The sequence below is a fragment of the Pelecanus crispus genome, chromosome 6 (assembly GCF_030463565.1).
Source record: "Pelecanus crispus isolate bPelCri1 chromosome 6, bPelCri1.pri, whole genome shotgun sequence".
Taxonomy (NCBI): Eukaryota; Metazoa; Chordata; class Aves; order Pelecaniformes; family Pelecanidae; genus Pelecanus; species Pelecanus crispus.
The window spans coordinates 55810314-55827356 of NC_134648.1; the positions used below are offsets into that span (position 1 = coordinate 55810314).

Sequence of the window (17043 nt, forward strand, 5' to 3'; positions counted from 1 at the left end):
GCCAGCTCTGCAGAAGTTTGAGCACCATACAGTAAAAGTAGTATAGGGCACTTAATGAACAACAAGGCCAAAGCAAAATATTAAGCAGCTGTTCAGTAAATGAGCAATTTCCAAATAAATGAAAAACGTAGCTTATGGCTGCACAATTAACAGATAACATTGTAAACCACTCACCTGCTGAATTTTAATTTCTTAACTCTGCAGGGGGATTTTTTTTTTGTAGTGTAATGCAGTAAGGAGTCACAAAGGAATTTCAGGCAAACACGTGATGGCTACATATACACAAAAATGCACTACCATGTGACTAATTTTAAAAGATATTCATAAATATGAATGCACATACCTGTTCTTTTTCTTTCAACAGCTTCTCAAAAGCAAGAGCTTTTTCCTTCATTGAGTGAGACTCGAATTCTTTCTCTTTCAGCATCATTGAAAACTGCATATTAGTCTCCTGAAGTGCTCGGAATTCTGTTTCTTTTTCCCTACATGTTGCAACTATTTTTTCATTTTCTTCTTTCAGTTTTCGAATATCCATTTCTAAAATTAAATTTCTTTCTTTAAGATTAGTCACAGCTTGCTTCAAAAGCTCATTTTCATTTTCTTTGTTACTAAGATTTTCACTCACAGAAAGTAACTGATCACTTTTAGATTTAATTAATATATCTTTTTCCCTGAGTGATTTCTGTAAGACATCATGTTTTTCTTTGATCTGCCTCATCTCTGACTCAGTCCCCTCCTGACTCTTTCTTTCAATCTCTGATGCTGTAGCCACAGAATCAGATAATCGTTGATTGTTTTCCTGAAGAGTCCTAATAGTTGAATCTTTTTCTTGCAACTTTTTTTTCAATTGTTCCAACTCCTGTTGAAGGAGTTTAGCCTCATCACTGAGTACTTCAGGAACACTGAACTGAATGCCTGAAAGCTGTGAAATGTCGGAAGGCGCTGCCACAGAGGGTGTTACCAAATCGAGTTTACTCAAGAGAAGATCCTTGGTGTTGTGAAGCTGCCCTATGCTGTGTTGAACTTGTGCTAATTCCTGACTAAAACTTTTCAGCTTTTTCTCATTCTGTTCATAACTCTGAATCAAGCCATTATAATCAACCTGCAACTTTGAATTACTATCGCTTTCAACTGAAATTTGTGCTTGAAGCTTCTGTAACTCCTCTTGGAGGTGAGCTGACTCATGCTGCATGTTCTGAACCGTGGTTATTACTTGTTGCTTCCACTCTTCCATTTTCTTTACTTGCTGTTTGAGTTTATCACGTTCTTGTAGAAGTTCCTCAAACTGGTTACTGTTAACACCCCCTGACCCGTTATCAGTACCTGTACTGGATGTCTGCAAGACAGTCAGTAAGGTTTGGCATTTTTGACTTAAAGCATCTATTTCAATATCTTTTTCTCGAATGATACGTGATAAATTCTGAATAGTTTCTCTAGACATGTCTTGACTGCTGTTTTCAGATCTATTAGATAACTTTTGATTCTCCTCTTGCAACCTTACCAAAGCTGCTTCTTTAGCAGCAACCATATCCATGATATTACGATACTCTGTTTTTAACTGACTGTTTTCTCTTGTCTTTTCACTTAGAACTGCTAGTACTTGTTCTCTTTCCATAACGTAAGTTTGCAGCTGCTGCTGAAGACAAAGAACATCCTGCCTATAGGAAGCTGAGGCAACTCTAGCATTGAGAGCTTGTATTTCTAAATCCTTCTCTTGAATGATCCGGGTAAGTTTGCCAACTTCATCCTTAGACAACTGATCAATTTGCTGACTTAGAGAAACATTCTTTTCATTTAGAAGCTTAATCTCCATCTCCCTTTCTTTGATACCTTTTACCAGTCTTTCAATTTCAGCTTTAGATAAGTCATGTTTTTCATTTCCATTTTCTCCATTAAGAGTCTGAACTTTGGTTTCCTGAAAAAGATCAGAGGAATCAGTCTGAATAATCTGTCTCTCTTTGTGCAACTGAGTTTTAATTTGTTCAATTGTTTTCTGCAAATTTTTAATTTCCTCATCTTTCTCTAAAGAAAGTCTTTCATGTGTGACATTCATTTGCTCACACTGAAATTTAGACTCATCTATTTCCTTTCTTTGTTCCTGCAAAGACTGCTGAAGTTGCGCTGTTATTTGATTCTGATCTTCTATAGTTTTTTTGTGAACTTCTATTTCTTCTTCAAGATTATTCTTTATCACTTTTAACTGCGTTACCTCACTTTCAAGTTCAATAATAATATCTAGAGTTTTAGGCTCAACCACAGGTGTAGATCTACTTTGCTGATCCTTAAGGCGTTCAATTTCTTCTTTCAAATGATTATTTTCTTCCTTCATGACTGCAAGGCTTCTGTCTTTTTCCTCCAAGTTCTGTTTTAAGACATCCTGCTTTTTTGAAACTTTCATATATTCCTCAAGTTCCTGCTTCACCTGTAAGGCTTGATTTTTAAATTTTTCAATAAATACCTCTTTTTCTTTTATGAGTTCTGTCAACTGCTTTTGTCCCCCTAAGCTAGTAGTCAACATCTCTTTTGTTTCTTGATGGTCAATTTCCATCTGCTCAATGCTCCTTTTAAGTTCAGCAATCTTAAAGTCTTTCTCTTGATTGAGTTTAACTAGGCGCTCATGTTCAAGCTGCAATGCAGTGGTATCCATACTACGTGCATTTGATAATTCCTCTATAGTTTGCTTATACTTATGTGCTTGTTCCAAAAGCCTCTTTTCCACCTGGTTTAATTCGCTCTCTAACTGTCTTTTTTCCATTTTCAAAGCCTCCACAACAGTGTCTTTTTCCAAGTAAACTTTACTTTTCTCAGAAGTGGCTTCACTTAACTCCTGTTTTAGTTCTTCAATGGCTGCTATCAGCTTTCCATTTTCTGTTCTGAGATCAGACAAAGATTTCTCTAAGTCTTCATTTAGTTGTTTATTTTCTGAAATGTCATTCTGTAGTTTTGCAATTTCTACTTCTCTTTCTTTCAGAATCAGATCTTGACAGGCATAGTTAGATTCCTGATTACTTTTTTCTGCTAACTTGCTCAAGGATACAGAAAGTTCCTCCTCTTTTTCTTTTAGTCTCTGCTGCAATTCTCCGATTTCTTTTTTATTATGCAAATTACAGTCCTGGGCTTTCCTTAGTTGTTCCTGAAGATCTTTAATACTATCTTGAAGCTGCTGCTTACTTATATGCAAATCATTAAGTGCATATGAACATTGGCTTAGTTTTTCTTTCTGACTATCTAACTCCTTAATAGTTTCCATCTTCTCAATTTCTAATTCTGATACTTTCTTTCTTTCAAAATCTATGTCAAGTTTCAGCTGTTTTATGATATTATCAGTTTCTGTGTGTTGTTTTGACAACTGCTCTTTCAGTGTAATCATATGCTGAAATGAACACAAAAAAGAATTCATTAGGAGAGGAGACCCAGCCAAACTATGCATTTCATTCATTTTTATCCTGTGAACAATAAAAAAAAAATTTGAAGGGAAACAAAAATGTTTCCTAGTTGCCAACGTAAGTTGTATCAAGCAGTATCAACTATTCAATGCTAAATTAATTAAAACCAAGTATCAAATAGGGATAGATTACATTTCACTAAAAACAAGGACATCATCTCTCCCAAAAGAACCCTACCTACCTAAATCAAGGAACAAAAAGAGAACTACCTAAGAAAAACAACTGTCAGAATTTGTCAGGGTAGTTGGAATAGGTATGCAGCAAACACTCACTACTTAAAAACAGGGAGGCACCAAATTTAAAATAAATTACAGAAGTGAATGCATATCTGCATATTCTATTTTCAATTTCTTGTTTGAGCTTACCTTTAACCGTACCTGCTGGGATTCATTTCATAGGAAAACACTTTAAATGTTCAATTCCATAAAGTAAACCAATATTGAAAACACATGGCTTGCAACTGTATGTTTACAGGTCAAATAGATCAGGACAGTGACAAAAAGGTATCATTCCATTTGGATTACATATAATCAGTGACCTTTTTTGCTCCATAAATGCTCATATTATGAGGAACTTGTAATAAAGTAACTTAATTATTTGACATCATTAAAAATAAGGAAAGGAAAAGAAAAAAGTTTTTAAAAAAATCATTCATCTTATGCATACTGTTGTAAGACAGAGGTCAAAATATTAGCAGGATAAAAACCATCAAAAGCTTGCAAAGAAAAATCAAGTAGTATTTAACTGGACTTCAGAAACTAACATCCCTTATGGATAGCTGACACGTCATATTATTTCTTTGTCCATAACAAGTGTGTTTCTTGCACTTCAGAATTTTGCACTGAGACAGCAGATATGAAGAAACACTGGTCCTAATATTCTTTTTAGGCCTCAGAGGATAACTTATAGTTCCCTGCTATCTATGTTCAAAGATTAACTTAAAGGATAAACACACAAATCTAAACATTTATTTTAGCAGTTTAATAATTAGTTGCAATATTTATTACCTGAGTAGCTTCTTGATTCTGCTTGTCTAGTTCTTCCAGCTCCACTATTAATGTTTCTCTTTCAGCAATACTTTCATTTAATTCATGCTCTTTCCTCTCCAAGTCTTGTCTTAACTGACTCAGTTGTGAATTCTGATCCTCAGTATATGCAGAAAGAATATTCTCATTTTTATGTTGTGCACTTGTCAGTTCCTTCTCAAGTCCCTCAAGTTAAAAAAAAATTTCTAAATATTAGCCTTTATCTTGCTGAAATGTATAAACTGAAATCTCAAATGGCTTCTTTTTTGCCTTCAACAATTAAAAGCAAAGCATGCATTTTTATGTTAGAATCTCTAAGCCTACATTAATATTACCCCAGTTAAAAATTGTTCATTGTAAAGTCTTTGTCTCTACCATTCATACATCCACATTTATTTTCTTATCACTTAAGTTTAGGAGTGAGATTTACAAACTTCTGCACAAAAAAATCATGGTCTGACAAGCAAAGTTATATCCACCTCTGAGGTACGGATCCACAGCTGGGATAAACTATTGTATCTCTTGGAGATACCCTAAACGTGTAGTATGCTGCATGGTGAGACAGGAATTTTTAATCAAGGACACGTGAATAATGTCCTTATCAAAAATGCCACGGGAACTCTTGAATGCATGCAAAAGACAGAGGATCCCAGCTGAAAAATACTACTGGATACCAAGTAAACTAAACCAAATCTCTCAAGCCTGAGTTTATAAAGGACTAAGTCAACCTTGCCAAAAACTAAAGGCGTGTTCCAGAGAAACTGTATGTTCCACTGCTTAACTTCATCAGTAAGATGGAATGTAGTATTATTAGAGTACTACATGGAAGAAGAGAGACATTTTACAACTGATAACAGTGTCAAACCTGAAACGTGCCAAAGTAAGAAAGATGAAAAATGACAAATTTTATAGAATGTACTATTAATACTTTAAAAATATATGTTACAGCAGCCTAAGTAGCAATGGGATAGGTGGAACTCCACTAGTTTTCTTTAAGAGAGTACACAGAGTTTCACAAGTCCAAATGTATCATTTCTATCAATTCCACATGTAATTATAGAATTAATCTACAATTATTTCCTTGATTACAAGGTTATTTATGTAGAAGTGTGAAGTATAGAAAGTGTATAGAAAGTGTAGAAGTATACAAAAAATGTATAGTGCCAGAATGTGTGTTTACCATCAGTTACTATTGTTCCAAACTTTTTTGTTGGCTTAATTTAGAAATTGCTTTACCTGATTTAAACTTGAAAGTCTTGCTATTTCGTTCTCTGCTTCTATGAAGGAAAACAAACAAAAAAACCCCATAATTTTACTACTTTCCAAACAACAATAAAACCAAATCATTCTCCCACCTTGTCCCAACAGAACTCTGATAATAGTTTCACAGTATTTTGTGATGATAAGCATCAGCGCTGCAAAAGATTCAAATGCACCACCAATCACCATCACAAAACAGAGCATTAGTTTTACAACTGAGTCCACATTAGGAGGACTTTGGTACTACAATGTATCAGTTATGCAATATTAAAATATTTTCTACATACAGAAGATATGTTTCAGTGTTTCTTTAAGGAGAAGGTATTAGTAACAGACCGCCTTTACACACAAAAACATGTACTTCTAGAATTTGAACAAACAACTTCTATTGAGGCTTACTTACTTTTAAAGAAAGAAAAGCCTATCAAACAGTTGGCAGACATGATTACCTACCTAATGAGAAACCCCTATGATAATCACACTAGTCCTAATTACATCTTCTTTTCTGCTTAGCCTTACCTCAATGGAGAACCCTTTTCTAAAGCAGCAACTTTTAAAACGTACGTATTCTCATATTCAGTTCCAAATTCTTAAAATAAATTATGAGCATTAAAAGTGAAAGCCTGTGAATATATACTAAAAATAATAATAATTTAAAGAATTATCATATTTGTACCTAACAGTGCTTGCTGTAGTCTGACAACATCTTCTGGTAGTGATGTCTTTGATTGGAGCTTCTTCTCCTGTTCTTTCAAGAGAGCATCTTGCTGTGCAACAGAACTTTGAAGCACACTAAAGTCAGATTTAAGATTTTCATAGTCTTGTGTTATTTGGATTTTTTCTACCTTTGCCAATTCTTGCTCTTTCAAAAGAATTTTGTTTTCTTCTTTGGCAGAAGACAATCTGTGATTTAATTTTCTTATTTCATCCTCTAGGTCCTTTACAACCTGCAACTCTTCTACTTTTCCTCCTTCTAGACTCTGAGCATTTTTCTTCCATTGACTAATTTTAGAGTCATCCATGGCATCAGAGCTCACTCCACCTAAAAAGAAAAAAAGATTGTTTGCAATATTAACCAAAGCATATACTGTAGATGCTTAAAAGTCTCTTCTTCCACCCCTTCTCTTGACAGAGGGAGACAGTCTAAACCAAAGACATAATCATCATCAACAGAAAGCTTACGTAAACAGAATTAACATTTGAAGCAGTGCTATACATATACTAGTGTATATGTATAGTACGTATACTAGTGTATATGTATAGCATATACATATACTGCATCCTGGTTTGATAAGCAGCTTTTCAAATACTTACACATCCCTGGCTTGAAATAATTTTAAAAGGTAAGTGTTGCAAGACATACATTATTCACAATTTGATTAAAATTTACTTGACACCCATCTCTCTCGGTGGGAAGATGACAGAATCTAATTTATCAGGATTTGGAATCCCTCAGTTCTCTAAGAATAATTTATCAAACCCCATCTAATTCAGCCTGATGCAAAATCCCTGTTTATAATTTAGTCAATTAAATGTCAAAGGTTTGCTGAATGGTTGTTATAGAGAACAATTTGCTACAAATTAGTACACCATTCGCTAAATGATGCACAAAGTTTTTCACCTAAAGATCTCATTTTGCAGAACTGATGTTTTTACAGATCTACCATACTATCACGACATTCACAGTTCTGCACAATCCTCACAGTGTAATTTCCAGGTACGTTACTGAGTATAAAAAGGCATAATCAAAAATGTACGGAAGAAAAAAGTTAAATGAAAGCACACTGCTTGTGAATTCATTTCAGTGTAAGCTCAAATACTTCCCCTGCCCCAGTCTGTATTATGTTGTCAAACAGAACCAACAAAATACAAATATAAAATACTCTAATTCTTCAAAAGCTGTGAGCACTATTTATTTTACAGATAACTTGTAATGCAAAAGATATGGGATTCCTGCCTTTAACTTCATTACATTAGTCCTGCTGGTGTACGTATGTGCAGTATATATAGTACGTGCAGTAAAAGACAGATTACATCTTAACAGGCATGTGGATTTTAAGAAATAAATTTCCTATCAGTACTACCTTAGAAAATAAGAGTCTGTAAAAATACTTCCCTTCTTTCCAAGAAGAAAATGGATCTCTCTTTCCAAAAGGAGAGTACACACTCTTTAGAAATCCAAGTTTTAACAGATAATAAAATAGAGGTTTACAGGCAAATCTTATACATATGTGCAAAGAAGACCCTAAAGGAAACCTAACTGATAGGACTGTTTTTATGGAATATGAAATACCTACAAGACAATGAAAAGCTCCTTGTGAGAACTACTGAGCTTCTCCTACAATCTAGTCATGCCACAGACCAAGGCATGGCCCTTATGGCAATCTTGGAGCTTTTGTCAAGTAACCCAATTGTCACATAGTACTTCTCACCAAAATTATTTTTGTGCTGAGATTTTCTGATCTTCAGCTTTGTGCACCTCATCCACACCTATATTCAGTGTAAGTTAGAAAACTAGGAAGTGTAGAACTTAGAGCACAATATTTGATATGTATAGAAAATGACCCTCTAGACTGATATACATCAGAAGATGAAATGCTATCATTCCAGTGTTCAAGCCAACCACAGTGAATATAAGATACCAGGACACGCATGTGTCTTAAGCATGAAGCTGAACTAAAGTTGAAATTCAAATTCCTAAACATTACGTATTTGCTATCTATTACACTGTTACATACGTATTTTATGCTTTAACCAAAATTCACTGTACATTAAATAAGAAAGAAAGGATGTGGTGAAGACCTTGTTGTAATTGATTTTCAAGTTCTTCAATTCGCTCTTCATATTCACTCAGCTCTTCTCGGTGTCGACGACTTATCTCTACTAGCTTTTGTCTGTGTGCATCCTGCAATACTGAAAGTTCATGTTGATGTTCATCTATTTCTTGACTTAAATTCCGTTTGAGCTCCTAAAAACATCATTAGAGAAACAGAATGGTAAAATACAGTACAGACTCTTAAGAAACAAAAAATACAAAAGAAAGAAAAAAGTTTTCCCAGGTAAAATTAAAGGATTTATTAAAGGATTTCTCACAGGAGAGGTCAAGTTTCTTGGCTTTTGTTGGTTTGGGTTTTTTTTAAACATGATAAAAGAAATCCCTTTTAAAAAGGTTTACACAACAGCAACTATTAAGCCAATGTAGTGAGATTGCAACTCTCATAGGAAGTGGATACACTAGGACAAATTTCTAGCAACTTTCAAGGATGACATGCAAATCCATATTTTGCATCTTCATTGAAAAAAAGGCAAGATGTTTCTGAGAAGGGAGAAGAAATGATTTTGTGTATCTGAAATTCAGTCTCATACGTCATCAACAGCTTCTGAAAGTAATTTGCCCTCATAAATATTAACGTCATTCTTTTAAACTTACGTACTATGTTCATCAAATCATATAAATACACTTTCTCAGAATAGCTGGCCATTTTTAAATATAGCCCAGCAGCATTTCAGTCAGCAGCGCAATTACATCCCCACGTGCATTTTTAATAGAGAAAATGTAAGTGCTAGTGTTATAAATATTTTAATTACATTCACAATTCATATGACCATATGCAAAACCATCAAGAACAGAGCATAAGAGAAGACTAGTTTGTCAAAGCTGTCAACTTACCTTAACAATATTTTGCAGCTTGCATACTTCATTTTGTTCAGCATCATTTGTCCCTTGCGTTTTGGAAGACTGAGGGGGGGAGGGGGGGGGGGAAATCACATATCCATGTGAAAACTTGATAAATACATGTATTTTTCATGTAAGTGCTTCCTCTATTGATACTCAAAAGTAGAAAACGAAGCTAAGGTGAAGCAAAATTCAAATGTACACTGATTTTGATCAAAAAAAAAGATAGTTTAATGGAAACATTTTAATTTTCCATGGATTTTTTTTATTATTACATGCCAGTGCGTAGAAGTTTGGGGTAGGGGGTGTTATTGCACCTAATAAGACAACAGGGTTGCTTAATTTTACTTAAATATTTCCACAGGGGAAAAGTATGCCTCTGAAATGAGGCTATAGCTTGAAAAATGATGACTCACATCAACAAAAGCTTGAAAGATTATATTCTTTCTTGTCTCAGCAGACCATGAATTACAACTGACACATGAAGGACTGACAGAAGAGTAAGTAAAAACAGTATGCAAGTATCCAACTATCACTATGAACAGTACTGTGCTGTCAATAAATAATCAACATCACAGCCAGGAAGATGAAAAGCATTTCTTGGAAGTCTGCACAAAAATGAAACCCTGAAGTCGTATTCTAGGCAAATGTTTATGAAACTCTTTTTCTAACTTGACAAATCATGCATAAAAGCCTAATAAAAAAGCATTTGGAAGTTAGTCACTGAATGTGTCCCTAGTCATGTGACAGCAAGAAAATGACTACAAGATCATTAGGTTTCAGCTTTTCCATCAAATCATGTTACTTCTAGAAATTGTACAGCACGAACTTGCAAAAGACCCTTTCCAGAAACACCAAATGCAATGAAAACACTAATTTGAAGGGGAGAGTAAAAGAGAGAGGAACCACTCACCAGTGCAATCTGCTTCCAGTGGTCAACCTCAGATTCAAGCCTAGAAACTTCATTGGACAATCTGTTTATTTCTTGTTGTGACCAGATTATATCCCCAAAATCCATGTCATCTCCTTCAAAACCTGAGGAATGTCTGACCACTGGAACATAGGAAGCTGATGTAGTGGCTGGTGGCAAAACACCAGCTCCTAACTGTGCTGACTGAGCAGCCGTCTGTACTTTCTGCAGTTGTTCCTGTAGTGCATTCTGTCTAGCTTTTAGATGGCTGATTTCCACCTGAATATACAGAATACAATGCATTTTTTTCAATAAGAAGGATATCAAAACACACTCTACTTTACCCTTTGTGGCCTTATGAAATGTGAACCAGCCAAACAACTCCCCCCCAGCACAAACTACTGATCACTTTCACTAAAAAGAAAAGGAAAAAACCCCAAACACTCTCCCAATGGAGAAAAGCAGTATTAGCTGACGTTTTACAAAATATCTCATGCAAGGACACATATTAAAAGTTTTAACAGTTTTCAGTTAAGTAAAACTTTGGTTTGCAGATTTTTTCGGCAGCCAGGGTACCTAAGTACTATAGCAAGATTGAGGCTAACAGGTTGTACAAAAAATTTAAACATTTAAAGAGGCTGTTCAGATATGAAAATTAAGCAATATATGATGGTCCCCCAGTTATTTATATTACATTTTATTTCTTTTATGCTTAACAACACAATCTATTGAAAATTTACTTATTTACAATAAACTGAAATTAGCTGCATGCAATTTTCTCATAACAATTCTGTTATTGTATTTAATAAGCAGAATTCTATACACCTCAAAATTGTGCTTCCTCTAGTTCCCACATGCATTTACAAAGAAAGCAGAAATAAAACTCCTTTGTGTAATTCTAGGCATACTGGCAGCTTTCTTCATTTAGAAGACTACAAAATCTCATGTTGCGCAATAGGTTATAAAGCTGGTGTTTCCACCACAAGGGGACACTTCTCAAATTATGAAAGCTAGTTCTGTTCTCTTTAATTGTATACATGAAGGTAAATAATTATATCTGCAGACAATATAACTGCTTCAAATGAGAATTTTCTCCTGTTGTCTTCCTTAAAGATAACTGAATCAGAAATACAAATCAGTTTGAGTGTCCTTTCTCACAGTGATTCCAGAAACAACAGAAATTCTGGTACATGCATGACATTCCCAGAGTTTTCTCTTGTCTCAACTATCTCCTCGCAGCTCTGCTTATGTTGCCTGATTCAATGAAATATATATCTTAGTCTCTCAGTGTCAATGTTAACAAACAAAGAAACCATAACTGTGACCAATACTTCCACTGAAAGAGCACAGATACTATAACAAACAGATTAAACAGCATGATACACGAGTTTATTGGACATACTCACTCAAATACTTTACTCTGTATCCTACCTCTTTCTGTTGAAGCTGATTTCGGTACTCTATAGATAACTGCTTTATTTGAAGCTCTGCTGCTTCATGCTTTTCTTCTAAATCACTACAAACTTTTTTCAGTCTCTCGTTCTAGCAAAAATGAGAAATTAATGTTGGTAAGTTTGGAACAGTTCTGTAGAATTAGAAAAGCGTAAGTCTGCTGAACAGTAAAGAAATCAATTAAATTGTACAGATTTCTCATGTTATTTCACTTAAAACACACAGTAACTTCCAAGTGTGGGCCCAAAATCACGTTCATGTCCAAGCTTTCCATTTTTATATGGCATGGACTCTAGCTCACTTTCAGAAAGATGTTTGTGGTAACCAGAGGTAAATACCAGGAAGAAAAATTCAGGGCTGAATTACATCTTAGCATGATCCACAGCTGGAATTTAAGTACAGGCACAGAGCACAAATCGGAGCTAATATCAATACAGTCCAGTACTCTCTCTCCAACAATGGCCAATAGCAGATGGCAAGAGTGTAGAAAGAGGACAAGCAGGAAGAGTTACTTCCCCAAAATACTATCTCAACTTCTCAAAGCTCTTGAGGGCTGAAGACATATGTGAAAGTTGTTGGTTTACAGCCATAAATAAAGTCACAAGACCAACAAGTCCTTTCTAAAAGTACACAAAGTCACTTTCCACAAGGGCACATGGGATTTGTAAGCAGTTTTGGAAGAGCACGAGCATCCGTAGCTATGTCAAAATGCCCATACAGTAGGGCAACACAGAGAACCGCATCAGGGAACATGCACACTCTATGCTTTGAAGCTTGCTGGAAAAGACATGCTGTCCAGCATAACTGGACGTTCTAGATCTGCTTTTATTTGTGATCATATATGAAATGCTATAAACCCATTTTAACACTTTACCAGCTGAAATTTATGAAAACTTAAAAGATTTTTGCATTTGCAAGCTTTTCAGATCCAAGTCTATTGCTGCAGTCCAAGTCCACGTGATAGGCAGGAACAGTTGCAGGATGCAACAGTTAGCAGAAGATGGTAACTTGCACCACATGCGTAGTCCAATAAACAAATCTGCCCCCCTAACTGTGATGACTGTTTGTCACACACAAAAAAAAAAACAACCCACATTCTCCCACCATCACCCTTGTTTCTAGATTTACCCAGGGACAAGCAACTTCAGTGCAATATGTCACCTTTACAAGAAACAGATGTTATTGCTTTTAATTACAGTAGTGTTCCAAAATTTCTTACTTCAAACTTTTGTGCTGCATTAATACTTTCTACTTCTCTGAGTCTAGAATTGGACACATGGAGTTCTGTTGCTGCATCTGAAAGAAAGTGAAAATTTTCTTTTTTATTAAACTACTTTTAATCTGTTAAGTAGACATCAGTTAAGACCACAGTTACTAATAAGTATCTTACTTTCAACTGCTTCAATGTTCATTCCTAGGTAAATATCAAAAGCTGCTTTTATCAGAACACTGTCAGAATTATTATTTTTTCAGACCAGAGAGTCTTTCCGAACCTAATTTAGTTCTCTCTTACCTAGGCTTCAAGTCAGATCACGAAACTAACAGAAAAGTATGGATTTAAGCTTTAAAATAAGGGAAATTAAAAGTTTTTACCTGACTATTTTGTGTCACTGAATGAGTTTTTCATTTAGGACTTTGCCCCTGACATGACAGTTGTGTGTATCTCAGTAATCTCATGTAAAGTTTCAAAACAAGAATTAGTTCCATAAAACACACACAAGCGACTGAATTTTCAGGGGGAAAAAAAAAACCACCCCAAACCCAATAAAACCCGCAAAATAACCCACATAACAAAACACCAACCCTGCCCCCGACATAAAGGCACAAAACCCCCCGTAAGACTCGCTTTCATTTACAAAGGTGACACGATCTACCATACCAGTTTATCTAATACAAAGAGCACATAATTCTGTCCCTGGATCCTCTTCCTTTAATGATCAACGTTCCTCAAATAGGCTATGTTACTTCTCCCATGTCCCACTTTTAATGGATAGAAATACCACGTTTCCTTTTATTAATGAGAAATCATCCTGAATTGACTATAAAGCAACCTTGACAATTTTTCAAAATTTGAAATAAATATAAATTTTCAAGTAAATACTGTAATTCATCATTTCCTATGTGCTGTTCAAAACTGACGCAGCTCAAGTGCTGCAGAGGCAACAATCTACCCATGAAAACTGCTAAACTGAAGATGTTAAAGTCTATAATCCACAAACACCATCTTCAGTTCAGATTGCAGTTAAAGCAGTGAATGTAAGGGATAACATCAACAATTCAGAAACATTAGAAAATCAGGAAATTAAAAAAAGGAATGTAAGGAACTGCTTGAAAAGCATTCTCTGGGCCACATAGTATTTAAAGGTCTTTATGGAAGAGTACTTAGATGCCACTAGATTTTTACACCTTCAAGGCTAGTAACCCATAAAAATGTACTACTATGAAATTTTTAGGAAACAGAAGCTGTTCACAGCGGTATCTAGCACTCAAGTACACCTGGAAGTGTGTACATCAGCACATTCCTCTTGCACAAACTAAAACACAGATTTGTGATCAGAACCTCAATCTTTTAAAAAGGCAAACAAATGCACTAGATGACTACACAGTTTAGCAGTGTAAAATAAGTTTCCAAACTAAACTAATATGGATTTTGGAATTTAAAACAATTCTAAGCAAGTCTTTCAGAAAAGTGAAAAAAAGATAACTTTGCAGTTATCAGAATAAGTTTCTCTCTTCTGAGCGTTTTACCTGCATACCAAAAAAACCCATCTGTATGAGACCAGTAGTATCAGCTTGACAACAAGATTTATACAATACTTTCACAATGCTTCATAGTGGTGAAGTTGCAAACAAAGTAGAATTGTTTAACTTCACACGTAAGACATTCAGAAGTCTCAGCTGTTCTTTGTGGTTGCTATTCTTAGCACTGTTTTGAGAATGCTCATTTTTTTTCAGGAAGTTATAGTTTCAAGATGGTAAACAATACTAGCGTTATTAACCTATTAGTATTTATTACCATGTTATACAATTGCTCTACTAGAAAAATAAAAAACTTTACTCAAAAACTCTTAACAAAAAGGCATTATTAAAACTATAAAGACTATAGAATACATTTACTATCACTTTATTGAAAATCTTACTTTGATGTCCTAGCTTTTTGTTTCAACTTTGTGTTTTAAATATAAAATCATCCTAGCTTCTAATCCCTGTAAAACAAGGGCCATGTTCTCTTACTTGGCTGTAGGAGAACGGCAGAACTCGACAGGTTTCTCTGGGCCCAACTGAAACATAAATAACAAAACCATCAGAAACACTGGACCTTCGCCTGTGTGACACGTCAGACTTAGATCACACCAGCGGCAAAAAAACTCTGTACTACTACTACTCCTCTGCAGTTTTATGAAACCACTCTAAAAGCAGCTAATCAAACGGGGTTTTAGATAAACTAAGCAAACGGAAGGGAAGCAGAGCGTTGTGTGCGTTCGTTACTGATCAACAAACACAACGCTTCACGCAATTCAGAAACTTCCGAATAACAAACCTAGACCAGGTTCACCTCTGCTGTTACGGCCTGGGAATATGTTTGCTTATTGTCCGGATCCCGCGGTCACACGGGCGGAATAAAAACAAAGCCAGCAAAGCCCGCAGCTCTCCCGCGGCACCAAGCCCGTTCAGCTCCCCGGCGGCCGGCCGGCCGGGGCGGGCAGCGCAGGCCCCCGCCGCCGCCCGCCCCCGGGGAAAGCGGCGGCCGGAGGAAGGGCCCTCGCCAAGGCAGGCCTCTCCTGGCAGGTACGCACCGAACAGAGGCGGCCCCGCCACGCATCCCGCCCCGCCCCGCACGCCCCCCGCCCGGGCGGCGGCCCGGCGCCTCAGCCCCCCTTACCGCCCACTTCCTCCGCGCCCTCCAGCAGGATGTCCTTGGTGAAGCTGGAGATCTGGCCGGTGAGCGAAGACAGGCTGCCCCCCACCTGCCCCAGGGACTGCCCCAGCCCCGAGCCCAGCCCGCCCAACCACGACGCCATCGCCGCCGCTCAGAGGGCTCCGGGCCTCACTCGGCGGCCCCGCAGCTGGCAGCCGGCTCCGCGGGCGCAGGGGCGGCCCCTCCTCCCTCCCCCTCGCTAGGGCGGGTCAAGGCTGCGGCTGCCGCCTCAGCAGAGCGGGCTCGGCGACCCCTCCGCCAGCGCCGCGGGCATCCCCCCGCCACCACCCGGCTCAGCGGCTCCTCCCGGCGGCTCCAGCCTCTGCCACCTCGACGGTCGCCATGACACCGACACACCATCGACGGCGCCCGCAGCCGGCTAGAGCGCCGCGCCGGCGGCTGTGACGTGTCCGCGGCAGCGGAGGATGCCGGGATAGTGGGGGGGGCAGCGCAGGGGGCCGGGCGGGCGGCTGGTGGCGGCGGCGGGGCGCGGGAGCCCCCGCGGGCGGGCCGGCGGCACCCCCGGCAGGCGGGCCCGGGGCGGCGGCGGTGTGCGACGCAGGGGGGCAAAACCAAAGCCGCGGTGCGGCCGGCGGGCACGGCCGTGTGGGCCCAGCGCGGAGCTGGGCCAGTAACGCCCTGCGATCCGCGTCAGCCCGAACCTTGTCACCGACACTTTACTAACTGTGCTGTAGCTGTATGCCACCAGCGATAAATACATTCTGGGCAGAATTGGAGCAGGCTGCCCAGAGAGGTGGTGGAGTCACCATCCCTGGAAGTGTTCAAAAAACGGGTAGATGTGGCGCTTGGGGACATGGTTCAGTCCAGTCTACCCTTGATTGGCTTAGAGTGGACTTGGTAGTGTAGGTAAATGGTTGGACTGGACGATCTTAAAGGTCTTTTCCAACCTAAACGATTCTAGGATTCTAGGACACATGCTTGGGTCGTGCGTCATTAACAACCCGCGGTGTCCCGCTGCTACAAGAGCAGAGGTATTCCGTGTCTGAATGCGTGCTTTTGCAAAATAGGCAAGTTCCTGGGAGGCTAGGCCCCTTCTGCTGCGGGTGTAGATGCGACGGGTGCTTGGTTGGATTTCCAGCCACAACCCCGGCACTGGTCCGATTCAAAGTTCTTTTTGATCAAATGAGGCATTTAAAATTATTAGGGGCTACAAGGAGTACTGCACTGTCACAGAAAACGCAGCACTAAAACAGAACAGTACAGATCTAAAAAATTGCCGATACTGGAACTAAAATACAGGGGCAGCTAGCTCATACCTAGTTTCGAATTAATAACTACATAAAAAGATTAATAATTAAAGCACCACATCAACAATAAAATGAAGCTGAGAAGAA

At 38.0% G+C, this 17043-nt stretch overlaps 1 protein-coding gene across 3 annotated transcripts in view; it reads right to left on the bottom strand.

The window, feature by feature from the left end:
- TRIP11 (thyroid hormone receptor interactor 11) overlaps positions 1 to 15791 on the bottom strand; it is a 32271-nt gene extending 16480 nt beyond the window's left edge. Inside the window, exons 1-10 of one of the 3 annotated variants that reach the window (XM_075713141.1) lie at positions 15653 to 15791; positions 12989 to 13065; positions 11749 to 11859; positions 10321 to 10596; positions 9402 to 9470; positions 8534 to 8699; positions 6408 to 6773; positions 5708 to 5748; positions 4454 to 4657; positions 344 to 3373 (exon numbers count right to left, since the gene is read on the bottom strand). In XM_075713141.1, the coding sequence (XP_075569256.1) occupies positions 344 to 3373; positions 4454 to 4657; positions 5708 to 5748; positions 6408 to 6773; positions 8534 to 8699; positions 9402 to 9470; positions 10321 to 10596; positions 11749 to 11859; positions 12989 to 13065; positions 15653 to 15791 (4479 nt within the window). The remainder of the gene's footprint in view (positions 1 to 343; positions 3374 to 4453; positions 4658 to 5707; positions 5749 to 6407; positions 6774 to 8533; positions 8700 to 9401; positions 9471 to 10320; positions 10597 to 11748; positions 11860 to 12988; positions 13066 to 15652) is intronic. The other 2 variants (XM_075713144.1, XM_075713143.1) reach the window with 2 other exon arrangements.
- Between the last annotated feature and the right edge of the window lie 1252 nt (positions 15792 to 17043).